Source organism: Sorex fumeus, unplaced genomic scaffold (genome assembly GCF_029834395.1).
Source record: "Sorex fumeus unplaced genomic scaffold, SorFum_2.1 ptg000043l, whole genome shotgun sequence".
Classification (NCBI taxonomy): domain Eukaryota; kingdom Metazoa; phylum Chordata; class Mammalia; order Eulipotyphla; family Soricidae; genus Sorex; species Sorex fumeus.
This window is the reverse complement of record NW_026606100.1, coordinates 33,135,802-33,156,274: the sequence shown is the minus strand read 5'-3', so window position 1 is coordinate 33,156,274 and position 20,473 is coordinate 33,135,802. Positions and strand designations below refer to the sequence as shown.

The 20,473-nt window shown below is 62.0% G+C and overlaps 1 protein-coding gene across 3 annotated transcripts in view; it reads left to right on the top strand.

The window, feature by feature from the left end:
• Positions 1–20,473, top strand: part of SH3PXD2A (SH3 and PX domains 2A) — a 194,713-nt gene that overhangs the window by 169,791 nt on the left and 4,449 nt on the right. For 2 of the 3 annotated variants that reach the window (XM_056120486.1, XM_056120487.1), the window contains 5 exons: positions 9,880–9,993; positions 15,566–15,683; positions 16,698–17,035; positions 18,130–18,179; positions 20,324–20,443. In XM_056120486.1, the coding sequence (XP_055976461.1) occupies positions 9,880–9,993; positions 15,566–15,683; positions 16,698–17,035; positions 18,130–18,179; positions 20,324–20,443 (740 nt within the window). Of the gene's footprint in view, positions 1–9,879; positions 9,994–11,457; positions 11,542–15,565; positions 15,684–16,697; positions 17,036–18,129; positions 18,180–20,323; positions 20,444–20,473 lie in introns of all 3 variants that reach the window. The other variant, XM_056120485.1, reaches the window with a different exon arrangement.

The window sequence follows — 20,473 nt, the reverse complement described above, 5'->3', positions numbered from 1 at the left end:
TGATGGTTACGGGGCACGTGGGCCCTGGATACCTCTGAGGCAGGCTCTGTGAGGCCAACTGCTTTGCAGATTGAATTTCCCGAGAGAAAACAGCTGAACAACAGTCTGTGTTAAGCTTTGCTGGAGTATGTGAGTGTGTATGTGTGTGTGTGTGTGCGCTTGTTCGTGTGTATGTTGTGTGTGTGTGTCCTTGCGTGTGTCTGTTCATTCGTGTTTGTCTGTTCGTTCATATTTGTGTGTGTGTTTGTGTGTATGTGTTGTCTGTGTGTGTTCATTCATGTGTTTGTGTATCTCTGTGCGTATGTGTGTCTGTGTGTGCTCATTTGTATGTGCATCTGTGTGTGTCTCTGTGTGTGTCTCTTTGTATCTGTGTGTGTGTGTATCTGTGTATGTGTCTGTGTATCTCTGTATGTGCCTCTGTGTGTGTGTGTGTGTGTGTGTGTGTGTGTGTGTGTGTGTGTTCTTGTTCCTTCTCTCCTATAGGGAGGAGGAGGAGGAACTTGGCCCAATCCTGGGCCAGCCTCCTCCCTCATTTGCATTACCCAATGACATGCGGGTGCCGCTGTGGGTGCTGGGAGCAGAAAGAATATGATTCGTGTTGTGGAATTTCATGGTAAGGGTTGGGGGTGATCCCTCCCCGCCACCCTTGTTTAAAATAAAATAATGTTTTGAAGAGTTGCCCTGGAGAACTGCTGAAAGCAAGAGAGGCTGACAGACGTTTCTGGTCATGTCAGCTGAGGACAAGATTATCTGAGTAAGCGAGTGTCTCCCGGCCTGTGGGGTGCCAGGGCCGTCCTGTGCAGGGGGCCGTAATCACAAACAGGCCGGGATCGGTTACAAGCAGGAGTATTGCTTTCTGCTCTTGGCATTGATGGAGAAGAATGCTGTTCCCTGTCCTCCTCCCCCCTCGAGTTAAATAAGATCTGGAAAGCAATTACTTGGCGACGCAGAGAGCCCAAAACTCCAGCCTGACAGGGGTCCACCGGCCCGTGCTGGCATTGGGGCAGAGCTTTGCCTGGCCCGTGAGCTGACCCCGTGTCTCCTTTGAGCCAGCTGGGTGCATCTGGTCTACCTGGTTGCCCTCACCACCTATTGGCATGGCGATCTCCTTAGCCAACCTACCTTTGTTGCCAGTTTTTTCTAAGTCAGCATGGGGGGGTGGTAGGGTTGGGGTAGGATGAAAGTGACAGGTGAGATGCCCGGCAGGCTTGGTGGACCATGTGTGGTGCCAGGGATTGAACCTGTGTCGGCAACATGCTAGGCAAGTGCTCCCAGAGCACCTGTGCCCAGGACTGGCCCCGGGTGGGGTCAGGGAAACCCTGCGTCCTCGGCTCCATCTCACCCCACATTAGTTCTATCTTGCTCTGCTGTTAACATATTCATCTACGTGTGTTGGTGCGTCCGGTTCCTGTTCCGTGTGTACGCGGCAAGGCTGGGAATAGGATTCCCTGGCGCCCTGTTTGGGCCAAGGGTGCAGGTCTTGTGTGACAGAGGGAACAGAGCCTGCACTGTGGCTTTGGGTTTTGCAAGAGGGCAGCAAGGTGCTGCTCAGGTGCTTTTCTGCCTGTTGGCACTTTCTGGTGCCTGAAGTTCCTCTCACCCCGCCCCCAGAGGGACCCTCCTGGGCACCCTTCTCCACCACCGTCGTCGTCTCCTCGGGTGACACCAGTGACCCCCAGAGTTGGGAATGAAGCCTGGAAAAGCAGCCACGTGCGTGGTGAGCCGCCACGGGGCCCGAGAAGCGCTGACGTCAGGCGGGCAGGATTTTGCAAGGCCTCTATTTAACATTCCCCAGAAATTAAATCAGGAGGGTTCGGAGGGCAGGATGCCTTAGACAAATTGCGGGGTGCGCCGGTTTTGTTTATGGAGATGGCCTGTAACGTCGGCATCATCCCCGTGGTCTCCTGGGCCCCTGATTGAAGAGGGGCTGAGGCCAGCAGGAATCGAACTGGGTGGGGGCAGCTGTCGCACGGAAGCCAGCCCAGGCTGGAGCCAAGGAGCCTCCTGTCTGTGCAGATGGCACCGAGGGCAAAGCACACCAACACCCCACGTGCCCCTGGTGAGCACTGGCCTTAGTGGGCGCCTGGAGCCGGGAGCGTCCCTGGGTTTCCCCACAGCTGCTCCCAGTCATGTCCAGCCTAGGAAAGCCCGCGAGGGACCAGGCATTCTGTGAGGAACGTTCTTCCTGTTCTTCTCGCCCTCCTTTGACACACTCCTGCTCCCTGATGAGGCCATGCCACCAACTACCCATTTCACAGCGTGTTTGTCAGTGACCTTTGACCCGCCCCCCATCCAGCCTCCCTCCCTAAGTCACAGAGGGAGCAGGGGGAGTCCCTGGGCTCAGTTTTGTTCTCTCTGCTCATTTGCGGCACGGAAAGTGGCTCGAGTTCTTCACGGTGGCGATCCAGGGTTTTTCCCTAAACAAGCCGTTTTCCCGAAGTTGAAGTGGGGAGGGGGGTGTGGGAGGGACCGCGTGGCTCACCAGAAATGTGTCTTTTACCGAGCGAACCACAGTCTGCGTCGTCGGAGGGCATGACCGCGATTGCACACGATGTGGAAACACACCCGCGGTCTGAGAAAGGCTGAGGCGAGCCCCTGAGGGAGGTGGCTTGTGCCGGAAAGTTCTGCCAGGCTGGGCGTCCAAGTTGGTTGCCCTGAAGGGTCGGGGAGAGGGAACTCGAGCGGGCGCCCTCTCCCCTGGGGTGCAAGGTAGTTGCGACTCTCAGAGGCATCTGCTGTGTGGACACCGGTGGAAGGCCACAGCTTTGCTGGGTCTCGCCGTGTGTCAGAGCCGTTAACTGGAGCAGCAAGACTGGTCGCCACCAAGGAGCGGGCAGCTGGAGCTGGTCTGCAAAGGGCCCCCCAGTGGGTGTTCCTGGGAGGGGAGAGTGTCACACCAGGTGCTAGCCCAGCAATGCCCCTACTTAGACAGGCCCCTTGAATTAATCACCCAGTCCAGGGGGTTCCTAATGCAATAATTAAAGAGTCTTCCAAAACTCCAGGACCCTCTCAGCCTCTTACTTACCTCCCCACCCCCCACTGCACCCAGTATTTACCCTAAATGTCAGCACCCACCACTGTCTACCCCCGGTGCCTGGGCATCGCTGAGACCGCTGGCCACGCTGATGTCCTCACATCTGCCTGCTTTTGCTCTCGCCTTGTCTGGGAGATATCTAGTCTCTCTCTCTCTCTCTCTCTCTCTCTCTCTCTCTCTCTCTCTCTCTCTCTCTCTCCCTCCCTCCCTCCCTCCCCCTCCCTCTCTCCCTCTTTCCCCCCACCGTTCTGGGGTGCCTGGCCCTGGCCCCAGCTTTCACGAGATGAGGCCGTCTCCCTCCTGCTGCTCCAGGGCTGACCCTGGCCGCTGCCCCCCAGGCCTCAGCTTAGCCCTGACCCAGCCGCCTGTACCCCTTATCACGGTCTCGGCGGTCTGCTTCCTTCCTGCTGCCTGTGTGTCCCACAGGGCTGGGGACTCGGGGGCCCCTCTCAACCCCCCCGCCCCGCCCCCCACATCCAGACCTCACGTGATCCCGACCAGCTGGGAGCTGCTGTCTGCGCTCTGGAATTCTCTCTGTCTGTGAGAGGTGGGAGCGCCGCCCGCTCTGAGTCCTTGTCTGCCCCCCTCCCCCGCCCCCGCCCCTCCTGCGCTGCTGATGGAGCCTGGCCGGCTCTCTGGCCAGTGCTCCGGACCAGTCCTCCGGCCAGCTGCGAGGGCCGAGCTGTGCATCCCGCCCCCCTCATTCCATGCCTTCCTGGCTGACACCCCGCCTTCCCGAGAAACAGCGCAGAGTGTCTCGACAGGGGTCCCGCAGACCCCACTATGCCCTGACTCAACCCCCTCTTCCCTCCTAGCCCTTTCTTACTCAGTCCCTTGTGGGGCATCAGGAGCAGTGCTCCTTCGTCACTACACCCCCCCCCCCCGGGGGGTTCTCGGGGCTGCCCTCTGTGCCCACTCCTCACTTCCATCATGCTAGACAAGCCTGTTTGCAGCTTCCGGCCCTCCTGTGCCTCTGTCTGCTCGGGAACCTGGAGCCAACATGCGTAGGTGGTGCCTGCGGGGGACACCACTGCCCCTCGCTGGGTTTCATCCAGAAAGATCCCCCCAGGGAGGCCGCTGGGCATTGCTTCATGGACGGACGGACGGCATGACCTGCGCCCATCCCCCCCACCCCCGCTCCTCTGTGGGTGTCCTCCCTGCCGACCAGCTCGGACGTCCTGTCCGCTCCCTTGGCCCCTGAGTGCCCCTCTGGGTGTCAGTAGCACCTTCTGCAAATACGGTGGCAGCTCTGTGTCCACGGGAGGGCTGCCTGGGCTCCCTGCTCTGCAGTTCAGGGTACCCTCTGGCCGACTAACATCCCCCACTCCACCCAGCCCCAGGCACCCAGCGGAAGGGCAGGTGACAGGAAGTGACCCACTGAGAGTGCTCACACATTCTCCTCTCTCCCCGCCTTCTCCCACCATCATCAACCCCGTCACCAGCCCCTAGCCCCCTGCCCACAAGCACTGAGGTCTTGGTTCCTCCTCTACAAACACTCCTTAACTTGTGCTTCATGAAGACAAGCCCTTCAAGGGGGCAGCTGGAGCCAGAGGGCAGCGGGGAGGGCACTTGAATTGCATGCAGCTGTCCCGGGTCCAAACCCCAGCACCCCATATGGTCCCCTGATCCCATCAGGAGCGAGCCCTGAGCACAGAGCCAGGGGTAAGCTGTGAGCACTGCTGGGTGTGACCCCCCTAAGCCAAAGAAAATACTAATAATCACACTTTGGGGTCTGGGAAATGAATCACAGCTTTTTGACCAGGAAAACCTTGGGTTTGATTCCTGACACACACACAGACACACACACAGACACACACACAGACCACCTTACCCCTGGGTGTGCCATCCCAAAATAGCTCTTTTGTGGGACTTGCAAGGAACCAAGCACTCTTCTGAATCATTTCGTTTGTTTGTTAAGACTTCTGACCCTCGCAACTTGTTGTGGTATAGGTCCATTTTACAGAGGAGCAAATCAAGGTAGTGGCCCAAACTCAAGCAGATGGGAGAAGTGGCAGAGCTGGGAGAGAGACCCGCCCTCTGGCTCTGGAGCTCTTGCCTGAAAGCCTTCCTTCTCCTCAGCTGTCATATTTCCCTTCGACCTCACGTGCTCACTCGCCAGGCCATCTCCAAGGTGCCCCCACCCCCGCCCCTGACCTGGGGCCTTGGCCTGCACACACAGTCCAGGGAGGGCATGGAATGGAGGGGGTCGGCAGCAGCTCAGTTCTCGCCATCCTCTTGCCACAGACTCCACCGAACCTTCCAAACCGTGCCTGATGGCCTTGGAGTCCAGACCAACGTGGGTCGCCTGGTGTCCAGGGAGGGAGGCAGCTGGGTAGGGTTGGGGTGGGAAGGCGTGGCCGGCTGTGGGGGTGGTGGGAGCACCAGGCGCCTCCCTTGGCGTGCAGAGGCTGCCTGCCAGCGTGCTGGGGGCTGGATGGCTTGGCAGGAGACCGCAGGGACAGCCTCTGACCAGCCCAGCGCGGCCTGGCTGGGTGGGCGCCTTCGTTCTTAAAGGCCCAGCACGCCAGAGGCCTGGGAGTCCGGCTGCGTCCCGGACAGACAGAAGCTGGCCCTGTGGGGCCTGATGACTTGGGCTCCCTGATGCTTGGCACCCTCCCCCCCCACCCCAGCCCCTAGGTTGCACTACTATGTCTGTGCTGGGCCGATCCTGACTCTGGGGGTCTCTGTGTCATCGCCAAGCCTGGGACAAGGCCTGGACATTGGGTGCTTGGCATATATTTGGGGGACAAGCTCTCGGGTTCCCCCTTGACCACAGGCAGAGCGCGTTATCCTGGCACGGGGAGGCCAGTGAGGGCCAGTCAGCTGGCCCGGGTGTCCGAGGAGCACCCCTGGGCTGAATCCCGGAGGGCGAGGGGGACAGCACGCCCAGCACAGGAGGGGTTTCCAGGGAGGGAAGAAGCGCGCCCCCTCCCCCAGCTGCCGTGACCTCAGAAGACTTGATGAACATCCTAATTGTGTGCAGCTGGCCTCCTGGCCCTAACCAGCTCATTATCCTCTCTCATTAAGGAGACCATTGTGGCCTGGTCACCCTGGGGACAGCGGTGGCCTGGGAGAGCCTCTCACTTCCTGCTGCTCTGAGCCAGGCTCGAGCGAGGCCTCTCCTGGGTCCTTCCACCCTGCCTGTCTGCTTTTCATCTGATTCTGGTTCTCCATCTGTGTGCGTGGGTGTGTGTGTTTGCATGTATGTCTGTGCATGCGTGTGTGTACGTGTGTGCATGTGTGTATATATACTGTACTTGTGCATATGTGTGCATGTGTGTCCATGGGTATGCATATGTATGTGTGTCTACATGTGTGTGTGTCTGTGCATGTGTATCTGCCTGCATGTCTCTGAGTGTGCATATATGTGTGTGTGCATTTATGTCCGTGTGCGTGTCAATGTGCCTTTAAGCACATATGCCTGTGTGCCTGACTGCATGTATGTGCATGTATGTCTGTGTGCGTGTGTGTGTGGTGTGTGTGTGTGTGTGTGTGTTTCTTTGTGCATGCTGGGAGTGGGGACAGGCTCTGGCTTCTGGGCCTGAGTCTGTCCTGCGGCTGGCCGACTCTGCCCCTTCCCGGCCCTCCCCGGAGCTGGACTCTGCCTCTCCCCCGGGTTCCAAGCTGCTGACGTGGGCGCCCCTCGGGCCCATCAGCTGGGCCGGCTGCCCTTGCTGTCCCCACTGCTCTTTCTGGGCCTCCGCCTCCCGGGGAGCCAGCCTGGCTGGGGGACACTCTCCTGGCCCTGACAAAGGGGACGTCAGGCTGAGGCGGCGTGCAGGGGCGTGGCCTGTAGGGGGTGTTCTTGGTGACTTCCCCCCTTCCCCGCCCCAGCTGGGGTTGTGTCCCCAAGAGGGCCGTGGGGGGGTCCTCCTGCTGTCCATGCAGCCCTGGGCCCTCTCCTGCACCCTGCAGTTCCCCTGGGAGCCCTCTGCTGCCCACTGGCCTCGGAGGCCAAGTCAGAAGTGAGCACTCGGGGCAAGACTCGGCTGCCAGACTGGGGTGCAGGGTTGTGTCACGGGGTCTCCCAGCCAATCCCACCTCCTGCTGCTCCCCGCGGATCTGCTCCACTTCTGCCCGACTCCTCAGGATTTGCTTGAGGGAATTCTGTCCCCACCTACCGTCCTGCCTGCAGAGTTCCCCAGCGAGACCACTGGGCTTCTCTTTCCTGGGTCGGGAGGCCGGGAGGCTGGCCGAGGAAGGCTCGCGGAGGCTGGCTGGGTCCCGTCTTCCTTGGGGCCGTGGAGGCCAGCAGCAGCTCAGGCTGGTCCTCCTCTCCCTCGTCCTGGACGCTCGAGACCTTGGTACGTGAGGGCACTGGCTGGGGCCAGCCTCCACGTGTTCACTTCATTCTCCTGCTGGCCTGCCAGGTGGACAGTAAGCTTATGGGGCAACTGAGGCTCAGAGAGGCTGTCCCTTTCCCAAGGCCCCAAGCACAGAGAAGGGATTCGGAACTTTTTTCCTTTTCTTTTTAATTGTGTCTGCCACGGGCACTCACTCTGTGCTCTTGCTGGTGTTCGGGGACTCGTGCGGGGGCCAGGGATCAAGCCCAGACTCCTGCGCGTGCCCCGGCCCTTTGAACTAGCTCCCCGGCCCGAGACTCAGGTCTGTGGCTTCAGTCCTTAGGCACTGAGCTCATTTTCAGACTTTCCCGCCCGCGGGAGGTGAGCGCATTTCTCCCCGCCTGCAGGAAGCTGAATCTCAGGAAGCTTCAGGGTCACTCTCAGAATCACGCGGCTCAGAAGCCATAAGCCAGGAGTGGGATTTGTGGCTTCCTGCCTCCTGAACCCTAACCCTGTGCTCGCCCTCCCCGGACCCTCACTTGCCCCCGCGCCTGCTCACAGAGCTTGTGCTGTGTGGCGTGGATATGTCTGTTGACGGGCTCTGTGATAGGCACTAGAATCAGGGTGCCCTCTGCCCTCACAACTTGGTACCTCGCCAACTGTCGGGATGGACCGGGGGCGGGGGTTGGGGGATGGCGCGGTGCAGATGGCACTGGGGCAGCCCCTCTCCCAAATGTACGTTTCTTTGGTAGGAAGTGTGGACACGGGTGATAGGACACCTATTGGGGGGAGGTTGTTTTACATTTTTAATTTGGGGACCACCCCTGGCGGTGCTCAGGGCGTACTCTTAGCTCTGCACTCAGGAGTCACTCCTGGCAGTGCTCAGAGGACCATATGGGGTGCCAGGGATCGAACCTGGCTCAGCCGTGTGCCAAGCAGGCTGCCTGCCCACTGTACTATCTCAGCAGCCCTGGAAAGAGTGTTCTGGAAGGTTCTTGAAAACGAATGCGTGAGTGAGCCTTACCGACTGTGCGATTGTCCGGCGATCCTGCACCCACAGAAAGCCCTTAGATCCATGGGTGCTGTGCCTGCCACGACTGCCGCCCCCATCGTCCACGGCGCAGTCCCCAGCCCTGCTCCCTGCACCCTGGCTGCAGGACAGATGGCACTGTGGGCCTGGCGGACCCCGCCCAATGGGTCTGTCTCTCACCACTCCTGCAGGCTGGCACCCTTGGTGGCAGCTGTGACGTTCGGGCTGCCGATGCCTGGAAAAGGCCTGTCAGCACAGTGGGTGGCACTGCCCCCGGGAGCTTCTCCCCCCTCTCCCCCCCCCCCCCCCGCCCAGCAGGGACGGGTGCCAGGATGCCCGTGAGGTCTGTGGGAGCTGCCCACCGGTGCTGTTCATACCTGTCTGCCTTTGGGGTTCTTCCAAAGCTGAAGGGTCTGAGTCAGGCTCCGGGAAGCCCAAGCGGGCAGGCAGGAGGGACCCTGTGGCCAAGAAGACAGGGAGAGTCTCAGTGTCCAGTCACGGGGCCCAGCCAGAGAGCAGGACCCCCCCCCCCCAGAAGCCCTGCTGGAGTGAAGCAGTGAATAGCAGGGCCCAGGTGCCCCCTGGAGCGTCCCGGCCAGCAGAGGGTGGAGGTGGGGACAGTTGGCACACCCCCAGGACACCCAGGGCGAGAGGCTCAGAGCATCGAGTTTCTGAACCACACAGGGGACTCCCGACGTGTTTGCCACCTGCCTACCTTGGGGAGCCCCAGTTCCTGGGCCTCTTGGGGGGGCACGGGGGGCGGGTTCTATAGCAGGGACAGGGGAGACCTGGGTAGGGACAAGGAGGCACCTGGAGCCAAGGGGAGGGTCTCCGGGCACACCCCTGGAAAGAAAGGGGTGCAATGGACATTCGAGGCTAGAGCGCAGGCTAGTTGCTCTCCATGGCCGGTCAGTGGGGTCAACGAGCCCGTTGTTGAGGTCCAAGTGGATCCCGGCCTTCCCTGTGGTAGCATCATTGTCACGCCATTGTCCTCTGACTTCCTGTCATTGCTGCCTCTGGGTGGAGCGGGGACTCATTGTGTGGCTTGCGGGCTGGAGACAGGCGTCAGCGTCATGTGGCTCTGGGGAGAGAGAGAGAAGGACCAGGAAGATCTGGGGACAGAGGCAGGGTCCTGTGACATGGGCCATCTATCAGGGTCCTAAGGCACAAATGGGGCTGGGGACAGGGTCCAGCGAGGCCTGGGTCCCCTCTCGGTTGGTGTGGCCGAGGAACACATGGACCACGTGCAGAGAAAGGGGGTATGTGCCTTTGGCCATGATTGAGGGCCCCTGAGGCTGTGGCTGTCACCTACAGTCACAGCTGCACGGGCACGTCCAGGGCCACGGGCAGGGTTCCGGTGACCCCCCAATGAGACTGGACATCCGGGGCCTCCGGGAGCCAAGAACGCCCTGCTTGGCCCCCCTGCTTTGAGCCTGTGGCAGCCCCACAACTGCAGCCTGTCTTCTCGGGCCCGGACTTGGTGCCTGCCCCACTGGGCTCTCACACCCGGTTCCCACTTGCGCCCCCTACAGGCTGGTGGTTCGTGAGCACCTCTGAGGAGCAGGGCTGGGTCCCCGCCACGTACCTGGAGGCCCAGAATGGCACCAGGGATGACTCAGACATCGACGCCTCCAAGACGGGGGAAGGTAAGCACCAGCGGGTGGGGGGCGCCGGGGGCTCAGCCGTGGCCCTGCCCTGTGTGTGCCCACGGATGGCCCTCCACACTGCCCTGTCAGGGCCAGCTCCCACGCAGGGCGGCCATGGGGGGATGCTCCCTCCAGGGTGGGCCCCACGGACACTAGGGAGAACTACCTCGAGTGTCCCCCGAAGCGCCCTCTCCCCGTAGCCCCTGGGAGCCTCCAGGGAAGCCCACACAGCCCTTACTTTGCCTCCCCCTTGCTGTGTGGCACGGATGGCCCACATATATCCCGGGCCCATGACCCCCCGTCCCAGACCCTGGGAAGGTTGTGCCAGGAAAGGTCTGGGTGGGTGACAGTCCCAGGCACCTGGGCAGCCTGGCCCGGCCTTGCCACCTTTCTGGTTGGCCCAGCGTGGACGGCCTGGATCCGTGTGCTGGCCGGCTGAGCCAGTGTGTGGCCCAGAGTGACCCTGGTCTCTTCTTCACCCCCCACTTCCAAAACAAGGACAGGGCCGGCCCAGTGAGGGGAGACTGCAGAGGGCTAGAACCAAAAAGTCGTTTCTGCTGATGTCAGGGGCACTGACCGTGGTCCCTGGAGGCACTCAGTGGGCACGTCCCAGGCACAGCACTGCCCCGCGTGGCCAGGCCTGGGCTCCCAGAGGGGCCTCGCTGGCTGCTCCCCAGAGACCGATGGTCCCAAACCCGTGGCAGATGGAGGCAGCAGAGGGGGGCGCCCCCTTCATCACCACTGCAGGACCTACCCTAAGCCCACCCCCCATCCCTACCCTGTTGTCCAGGCCCCTCCGTAGCCCCTCCGGTGTCCGGGGACTGGCCGAGGCCTGTCTAGACAGTGCCCACCTCCCCCCTCAGCCCTCGGCAGCCAGGCTCCTTCCTGCAGCTAGGAGCCCCCTGCCCCGCAGCCCTGCTCAGGCACCTCTCGAACCCGAGCAGGAAGGTGGGGAAACATCAGTTGTGGGGCCACGTGGTCCCTTACGGGCACCCCCAGATGTCCTGAGGGGCCATAGATGAATATAGAATGAATGGAGCTGGGGGTGGCCGGGGGGTTGCACTCACGGGGTTTCCACCGAGGAAGGTTTCGAAACAAACCCTTCTCGTGCCCACCCCGGGTGCCCCAAGATAAAAGGACCCCGAGTCTTCCCTGGGCACTTGTTGGCAAGGGGATGGGTGTCCCGGGCACAGAACTGCTCATATGGCCAGGCCGGGGTCTCCCGAGCTCACAGCAGAGAGCCAGGGCGCCTCCCGGCAGTGCTGGGGCGCAGGAGCCCGAACATTCGGCCGCCTTTGCCGTGGGCTCCGGCCAGCCCAGCCTTGGGGTCTGAGGCTTTGGGGATCCTCCCGGCAGGGCAGCCCGGCCCCTCCCACCCCGCCCTCCCCTCCCATCCTCATTCATCATCTCCATTCTCTCCGCGGTTCCTGTCGGCCACGCGTCCATCGCCTCCTCCCACACCAGTGTCCAAGAGACGCAAAGCCCATCTGCGGCGCCTGGATCGCCGGTGGACCCTGGGCGGGATGGTCAACAGGCAGCACAGCCGAGGTGACCGCGGGAGCCAGACTCTCCCCGCAGCTGCCGCCTGGGCACTTTCTTGCCTCGCCTCACCTCTCCACCCTCCTCACCTCATCTCTCCTCCTCTCCTCACCTCTCCTCCCTTCCTTACCTCCTCACCCCTCCTCACTTCTCCTTAGCTCCTCTCACCCCTCCTCACCTCTCCTCACCTCTTCTCACCCCTCCTCACCTCTCCTCACCTCTTCTCTCCCCTCCTCACCCCTCCTCACCCCTCCTCACCCCTCCTCACCTCTTCTCACCTCTCCTCACCCCTCCTCACCTCTTCTCACCTCTCCTCACCCCTCCTCATCTCTTCTCACCCCTCCTCACCTCTTCTCACCTCTCCTCACCCCTCCTCACCTCTTCTCACCTCTCCTCACCCCTCCTCATCTCTTCTCACCCCTCCTCACCTCTTCTCAGCCCTCCTCACCCCTCCTCACTTCTCCTCAGCTCTCCTCACCCCTCCTCACCCCTCCTCACCTCTTCTCACCCCTCCTCACCCCTCCTCACCTCTTCTCACCCCTTTTCACACCTCTTCACCTCTCCTCACCCCTCCTCAGCCCTCCTCATACCTCCTCACAACTCCTCACCCTCTTCTTACTCCTCTCATTTTTCCTCACTTCTCCTCACCCTCTACTCACCCTCTCCTCACCCCTCCTTACTTCTCCTCGCCCCTCCTCACCCCTCCTTACTTCTCCTCGCCCCTCCTCATCTCTCCTTACCCCTCCTTATCCCTCCTCATCTGTCCTCATACCTCCTCACCCCTCCTCACTTCTCCTCACCTTCTCCTCACCCCTCCTTATCCCTCCTCATTTGTCCTCATACCTCCTCACCTCTCCTCATCCCTCTTTACCCTTACTCACCTCCTCACCCCTGCTCACCTCTCCTCACTTCTCACTCCTTCTCACCCTCTTTAACCTCTCCTCACCTCTCTTCACTCCTCCTCACCTCTCCTACTCTCCTTATCTCTCCTCTTCATCTCTCATCTCCTCACCTCTTCTCACCTTTCCTCACTTCTCACCTCTCCTTCCTCTTGGGGTTTTCCTCCTCCCCCGCCAGCTTACCTGCCACGTTTCTTTCTCGCCTACTGCAGCTGGGGGCCGGTTTCGGGGGAGGCGGGTACCTAGACTGCCTAAAAGTCAGTGTGATGGGGAGGGCAGCATCCAGGGTCACGAGACTTGAGGTGCCGTGCTGGAGGCAGCTAGACGCTGAGTGGCCCCTGAGCTCCCACAGGGTCTGCCAGGCCACCTTCCTGGGCACACCCCCAATCCCCACCCGTGGATACCCAGAGTGGCTCAGGCATGACGTAGGGAGGGTGTGAGGGACAGATGAGTCACGCCCCCTTCCTCAGGCTCTGGGAAACTGCCCTGGAAGGAACAGCCAAACTCCGCAGCGAGCTCTAAGGGGGGAGGCGGGGAGTGGGGGAGCTCCCGACTGTCCCACACCAGCCATCGGGGTGGGGGCTGAGCAAGAGGACCCCGGAGTAGGCACCTGAGGGGACGCAGGACTGAGGCTCGTCCTGAGCTGCCTGCATCCAGGCGTTCGGTGATGGGGCGCAGGTATGAGCCCCCCCGGCCGCCTGTGTGCACCCACAGAGCCACCACGACAGACCCAGCATCAGGGCCAGCTCACCCCCAGGCCCCTTCCGCTGCTGTCCCTGATCGGACCCTCACGCACACCGAACCCCCAGCCGGGGTGGCCTGTGGGGAGCCCGGCCACATGCAGATGCAGGAGCAAGTTCAGGCCCATGGCCTCGCCCGCTGCAGAGACCCAATAACGTCATTTCCCAGCCTTCGCCATATGGGCTGGAAGTTAAATCAGGCAGCCAAGAAAAACTCGCAGAAAGTTGGCAGGGAGCAGAGTTGCTGCAAGCAGGCGAGCGTGTGGGGAGGCGGCGGGGCGCGGGCAGAGGGTCCCAGGGAACCAGACGGGAGAAGAGCCGGGGGCGGGGGCGGCATGGGGTAGGGGGGGATTGCTCCAGCCGGGCCTGGAATCCGAAGGCCCTTTGCAGGGAGTTGGATGAGGTTGTGGGGGCCGGGGCGGGGAGACTGCTGATGGAGAGGAAAGTGTTTGGAAAGAGGAGGCGTCTGTGGTTTGGAACCGAGGGCTCCAGCCCGGGCCTCCGCCGCCACCACGGATGGGAGTGGGCAGGGCCAGCCAGGCTCCCTACGGTGCTGCCGGTGGAGGGGCTTTCTGGAGCCCCCTGCCTCGGCCCCCAGCTCACCAGAGTGAGCCAGCCACCCCCAGGAGCCGCTGGGTGCCACCCCACCACGACCCCCATCGGATGGTATTCCCGGCCCAGGGAGGACGGCTCAACTTCTCTCCCGGGAGGGGCAGTTGTGTCCACGGGGAGCCCTACCAGCAGAAACTGACCACCCCCACCAAGCAGGCCAGCAGGGGAGCCACTGGGGACACGACTCTGCGTCCCCAGGGCCCCGACGTCGAGCTGGGCAGGGGTCAGGCAGGCCTCCAGGCCGACACCCGGTCTCCCTGCCAGCCTCAGGGTCACCTCAAGCACCTTTGGCAGGACAAGCTGACTTCTGCTGGAGGAGGTGGACAGTGTAGGACCTGATGGCTAGCAGTTGAGCCCAGCCCTGAGACCCCTCTTCATCCCGTGTAGGGCTGGTCTCCTCTGCCCCAGAGAAGCAGCGTCCTGACACTCAACACAGCCTCTTTGCCCAGGGAAACTTTCAGGACAGCTTCCTGCACGAACCACGGGCGTTTAAAAATAGCCCAGCGGGACAAAGACAGGGTGTGGGGTCCAGGCCAGCCTCACCCAGGCCCCAGCGTTCCAGATCCCGGCCATGGGACTGCCCCTGCTGGCCCCAGCCCAGGCCAGGGTTTAGCTGCCCGGGTGGGGAGTGGAATGGGCAGAGGCGGGAGGGCGGGATCAGAGCTTTTTCCCTGGCCCCAGGTCCAGATCTGGCTGCAGCAGATTCTCAGGCCTGCTGGCAGCTCTCCTGCAGGGCGGGGCTGCGGCAGAGAAGGGCAGGCTGGAGAATCAGGGTGCTTCAGAGGCCGCCATGCCTCTTTGCCTTGGCTGGTGTTGCCCAGGGTGTGTCCAGGGCCTGTGGGTTTCACCTGAAGCCTGGCATGTTGCCCATCCCCCTGTCCCACCAGTAGTTGCTTCCACAGTCCTGCCTGGGGCTGCAGACGAGGCCCCCGATAGTCCTGGGGAGAGTGAATGAATGAAGCGAGTCTCCCTCCACATGACCACAATCGGAACATGGAGTGGCAGCTGCCCCGCTCCCTGGACGATATTTCTTATGGGGACTGGAGCAGGGTACATGGGTGTCAGGGGCCAGGGGCCTGCAGCTGTGCGTGATGGGGACTGACATTTGATGGAGGCCCTCTGGGTCCCATCCAGGGGCCCAGGCACAGACTCAGGGTGAGCCAGGCCCCAGAGAGGACAGTTTACACACACACACACACACACACACGCGCGCGCGCGCGCGCAGACCATGATGGTCTCCAGACCCTGATCTCACCAGGACATACTCAGTCACCTCAGTGGACCCTAGGTTCCCCTCACTTCTGGGGAGATGGGGGTGGTCAGCTGTGCATTCAGGGACCTGGGAACCATCAGAAGGTCAGATAGGAAGGATTGAAGGGGTGAGGTGGGGGGAGAGTGAGGGACTGAGGGTGGGACAGACAGGGGCATAGAAGGGGCTTCTGGGTTCCCAGGGGACATGCAGGTGGTGGGGGCAGGGGGTCCCAGACTTCCTGGTGCTGGGCCCGAGGGGCAGATGCCTCCTGGCCCTAGCCTTGTCCTCAGGTTGCTGCTGGGGCCCAGAGACTTTTTCTCAGCTGAGTGTGGGGCCGCCTGCAGACAGTCTTCGCTGGCAGGAGTGACGGCTCGTGCCTTCTCCTCCCTTCCCTGGACAGTCCAGAGCCTGACCACGGCATCTTTGCCATCAGGACAGGCCAGGGGGTGGGGGGGTAGGGAAGGAGGGCTTCACCCCGACCTCCGCTCACGGGCCTCGTGCCTCTCGCGCCCCCACCCGAACACACACAGAAGAGAAGTATGTCGCGGTGCAGCCGTACACCAGCCAGAGCAAGGACGAGATCGGCTTTGAGAAGGGGGTCACAGTGGAGGTGATCCGGAAGAACCTGGAAGGCTGGTGGTACATCAGGTAGGAACCCTAGTGAGGTGGAGAAATGGCCTCTGCCCCCTCTCCCAGGCCCCCAGCCCCAAGGACCCAGGCTGGTGGCAGAACATGTAGGAAATTAGTTTTGCAGGTCTGGCCTCGGCTGCCCGGTGCCCTGTGTGGTACCCTGTGTGAGTGCCTGCGCCCTGTATGGTTGGGTGGTGCCCTGTGCACTGGGCACCCAGATGCTCATGTCTGCACCCGCTGAGGTCCCAGCAGGCGGCCCCCGCAGTGCAGGACTCAGGCTTTCTCACAGATGTGGGCTCAGGTCCAGGCGCTGCTGCCCAAGGGAGGCCTCACTGGGCCTCGCCACCTCCAGGCCTAGCACATCCAGGCTGGGAAGCCCACTTGGGGTTTGGGGGGGGATTTCCCAGGGCTCTGGGAGCAGTGGCCCCGTCGGGTGAACCGCCCCTCCCTCCTGAGGCCTCTCCATTGGGACTGGCTCTGTGTGAGAAGCTCCTCCACTTCCCGCTTCAGTCCACTGCCTGGCAGAGCATCCTCCAGTCCGTGCGCTCGCTCTGGGGACCACCTCGCTCGCCTCCACACGAGGGACCCCCTTGCAGCCCCACCGTTGGCTGACTGTGGTGCTGAGCTGCCCCCCGTGGGCAGCTGAGGCGGGAGGTGGGGGGGCACAGCCCACACTGGGCCTAGGTCGTATACCCAGGCGAGAGGTCACAGGCACGATACTTCCTGTGAGCTTCTAGGACAGCCGAGGTGGCCCTGTCTGTCCTGCTCAGCGGGACACACAGACCTGGCTGCTCCCGGCAGTGCCAAGGAAGCACAGGGTCCGGGAACGGGGCACTAGCCGTGCCCGAGCTCCAGCCTCTGAGCCATCCTTGGCCCCAGAGCCCCAGCCTCCATGCTCTCAAGACCACAGATGAGAGCCAGCCCTCGAATCTGGCCACCCCACGTGGTGAGGGAGCTCGGTGGGGACAGCTCGAGGTGGAAGGCCAAGCAGGAGCCGGGAGCCTCACAACCCATGGGGGTCCCGCCCTGCAGATACCTGGGCCGAGAGGGCTGGGCGCCTGCCTCCTACCTGAAGAAAGCCAAGGACGAGCTGCCTGCCCGGAAGAAGAACCTGGCAGGCCCCGTGGAGATCATCGGGAACATCATGGAGATCAGCAACCTGCTCAACAAGAAGGCATCGGGGGACAAGGACGCTGCGCCGGGTGACAGCGAGGGCCCCGAGGCGCCCATCACCAAGAAGGAGATCAGCCTGCCCATCCTCTGCACCGCCTCTAATGGTAGCGCCCTGGGCGGACCCGACAGGACCACCGCTAAGCTGGGCCACGGCTCCCCAGCAGTGGCCCGGATTGCACCGCAGAGGGCCCAGATCAGTAAGTGCCCCCTGACTTCCGCTGGTCCCCATGTCCTCGGGACCCCCACGTCCTCCCTGACCCTCTCGTCTTCACTGACCCCGTGACCTCACTGCTGGGCTCTTTCTGGAGTGGGCCTGGGTGTAGGGAAAGCCAGTAGAAGGTTATAGGGCGTCACCATGTTGTCTTCCTGAGCTAGGCTGACCTCTCCTGGACCCACCATCCACTGTCTCAGGCCAGGCATGAGTGACCAGGCAGTGTCTGGCGGCTTCTCCACGAAGACACAGGCAGCGTGGCACCTGTTGGGGGTCGAGACGGTCACTCTGCAGATCCGCGGCTCCCTCTGGAGTGGTGGTCGGAGGGTCCCCGCTGGCCTTCTGCCCCCGGCCCTCTGCCTCCCCCGGTCTCAGGCACCTCAGAGACTCCAAGGGCCGCTTTCCTCTCTCCTCTCTCCACCAGCAGTTCTGTTTCCTTTGGGGATGGGGGGGGGGGGGGTTGGAGGTGTGCAAGGGCTCGAACCCAGGATCAGCCTGGAGAAGCAGCCCCCTGGCCCCATGAGCATTTCTTACAGGAGAACCCTATTCCGCACCTGCCCCCTAGCCTCACGGTGACAGCGCCAGGGGTTCGGGTGAAACAACTTTTCTTTACGTTAAGGTCTTCCCTGAAACCCGGATAAAAGCTGTTTCTCAGAGCCTGCATGGGGCTGGGGGGTTCTGGGGGTCCAGCCCAGGGCTCTGCCGTGAGCTGCATTCCTGAGTGCAGGAAACCGTAGTTCTGAGCTCGGCTGATGCCTGGAGCATCGGGGCACACAGTCGGGGAGCACTCGGGGGAAGGGGAGCACTTCTTCTTGCCTGGCTTTGGGATCGTTCCCGCAGGCTCAGTAGTGAATCCGAGCAGACACAAGCTCGGCTCCGAACTCTGGAAATCGGCTCTTCTCCCAGGAAAATCCCAGTGGCCTTCTCAGGGGAGGCAGCGTTCTGGAGGGTCCACGGTTCCCTGCGAGAGAACCCCAGTTAGCACCTGTAGGAGCTGACCTGGGCCCGTTGTCTGTGGGGAACAGGCACAGGGACACAGCCCTCCTCTTTGTGTTGCTGAAGCCTTGTCTCTCCTTCCAGGCTCCCCTAACCTTCGGACACGGCCTCCCCCACGCAGAGAGTCCAGCCTGGTATGTGTGCTGCCCTGCCCTGCTCCTTCCCCTGCCTCACAATTCTGGGGGGCGCCGAGGGCTGCTGGGGCCTTTGGTAGGGCCCTGCCTCCTGGGGGAGGGGGCGTCTCTTCGCTGGATGGCTTATCAGGCAGTCCCAAGCCAAATAAACCCGCGCCGGCCACTGCTGTGGCAGACATAAACATTTAGACTGACCGGTGAGGGGGCGCGGCAGGGCTGGACACATGCGCCTGACTTGCCCGGGAATGTGGGTGGACGCGGGGTCTGTGCAGGTAAGTGAACCTCCTGCGGGCAGGCGGGAGTGATGTCATGACGGTCCGGTGCTGAGCCTGCAGGGACTCATGTGTGGGGTGGGGCTGCTGGGTTCTGCCTGTGTCTGGGCCATCAGGAAGGCGAGGGGCTGGGGTGGAGACAGCTGGGCAGCGGCCCAGGAGGGACTCAGAGTCTGAGGGTTGGGCCCCTTGAGAAGGGATGCACCCGCCCCCTGCACCCCTCTCTCCTCGCTCCGCCTATCCTGTGACCCACCGTCTCCTCTCAGGGTCTGCTCTGGTGGATCTGGGGGATGGGGGGAGGTTTGGGTCACTTCTTCCACACTTGGAGGTGGGCAGTGACTGGCAGTGAGGCCTGGCAGAGCCCCCCGGGTCTCGGGCTCCAGGCTTCCCTGCTCACTTGCACCAGCTTCTTCCTGCGCCCTCCCACCCTTTACAGCCCAGCTGAGGGGCCCGGTGGGGACACCCAGGCAGGATGAAGAGGTAGCATTGCAGAAGGAGGGGTCATGCCCAGATCCAATCACAGAGCCCTCAGGAGCAACATGCATTATTAGCACATGTCGCTTCCCTTACCAGCCACTCTTAGTCCCATTTTACAGATGAGAAAACTGAGGCTTAGGTTATGGGCCTGGTGTAGGACCATGCAGCAAGGGAATCTGAGCTGGGCCAGAATCCATGAGTGCGCAGCCCTGGGGCAAAGGCCTTCCCAGGTACCTCCACTCAGACATGCTGCTGCTCATCTGAACCCATATTTATGTCCTTTGGGGGGAAAAAAAAAACAGGTGTCATGTCCAGCTGAGCTGGGGAAAGGGACCACCCAGGGGTGCTCCTGCAATGCCCACAACAGAGCGGTGCTCAAGACCTCAGTGCCTGCAGCACTGACCTGAGCCTGGCCACTTGAGCCTCTTTGCCTCTCTTCTCCCATTTTTTTTTTTTTGTTTGTTTTTTGGCCACACGGGGTGATGCCTGGGGCTTATTCCAGACACTGTACTTGGGACGGTCTCCTGGTGGTGCTGGGGGTTCCATCTGGGTGCTGGGGATGGAAACACAGTCAGCCACATGCAAGCCCAGTGCCTGCCCTCTGTTCTATTGCCCCAGCCTGCTTTTCTGTTTAGTTTTGTTCTGCTTTTTGTTTTTTGTTTTGGGTCACACCCAGCAATGCTCAGGAGTTACTCCTGGCTCTGCACTCAGGAATCACTCCCAGCGGTGCTCGGGGGACCGTATGGGATGCCAGAGGTGGGACCTGGGTTGTCCATATGCAAGGCAAACACCCTTCCCACCGCTCTCCTCCGCCCGCCCCCCCTTTTTTTTTAAATGGATCTGTTGAAGCCCAGGACACCCAGGGTGCCCAGGAGGAACCCAAGGAACCCTGGCCAGGATGGGGGCCTGATGGAGACCGACCCGGCCTCCAGAGAGCTGAAGGTTGTCCTGCAGGCGGCCCCAGGAGACACACAGTGTTGCTAGGACGAATGAATGAAGGAGGCTCGTCTGTCCCTCTGTGTCCCGTCTGGGGCTGCTGTGCTAGCTGCCAGCCTGGGGTGTGGCCTCTGCCTTAAGGGTGCGTCGGTGCTTGTGGTCATGGCATCGTTTCTGACAGAACAGAGCTGTTCTCCCCTGAACCTCCCCGTTACCCCGAGATGAGGCTGCTCCCACACCCCCATGCTTCTTTCTGCATTTGGGGCTCCCCCTGCTGAGGCCGCGGGAAGCTGGATCTCGAGCCAGGAGTGTGGATGCGGCCGGGCTAGCCAGCGGGGGCTCAGAGGTGTGGCGAGAGAGCCCGGGGCCAGGGGCCATGTGTGGGGGGTGGCGCTGATTCTGGCTGCTCTGACTGCGAGGGGTGGAGGGGTCGTGCTCACTGAGCCCCCTCCCACCCAGGGCTTCCAGCTCCCCAAGCCGCCGGAGCCCCCGTCTGTGGAGGTGGAGTACTACACCATCGCCGAGTTCCAGTCCTGCATCTCCGACGGAATCAGCTTTCGGGGCGGACAGAAGGCCGAGGTGAGCTCGCACCCAGGGCCGGGTGGGGGC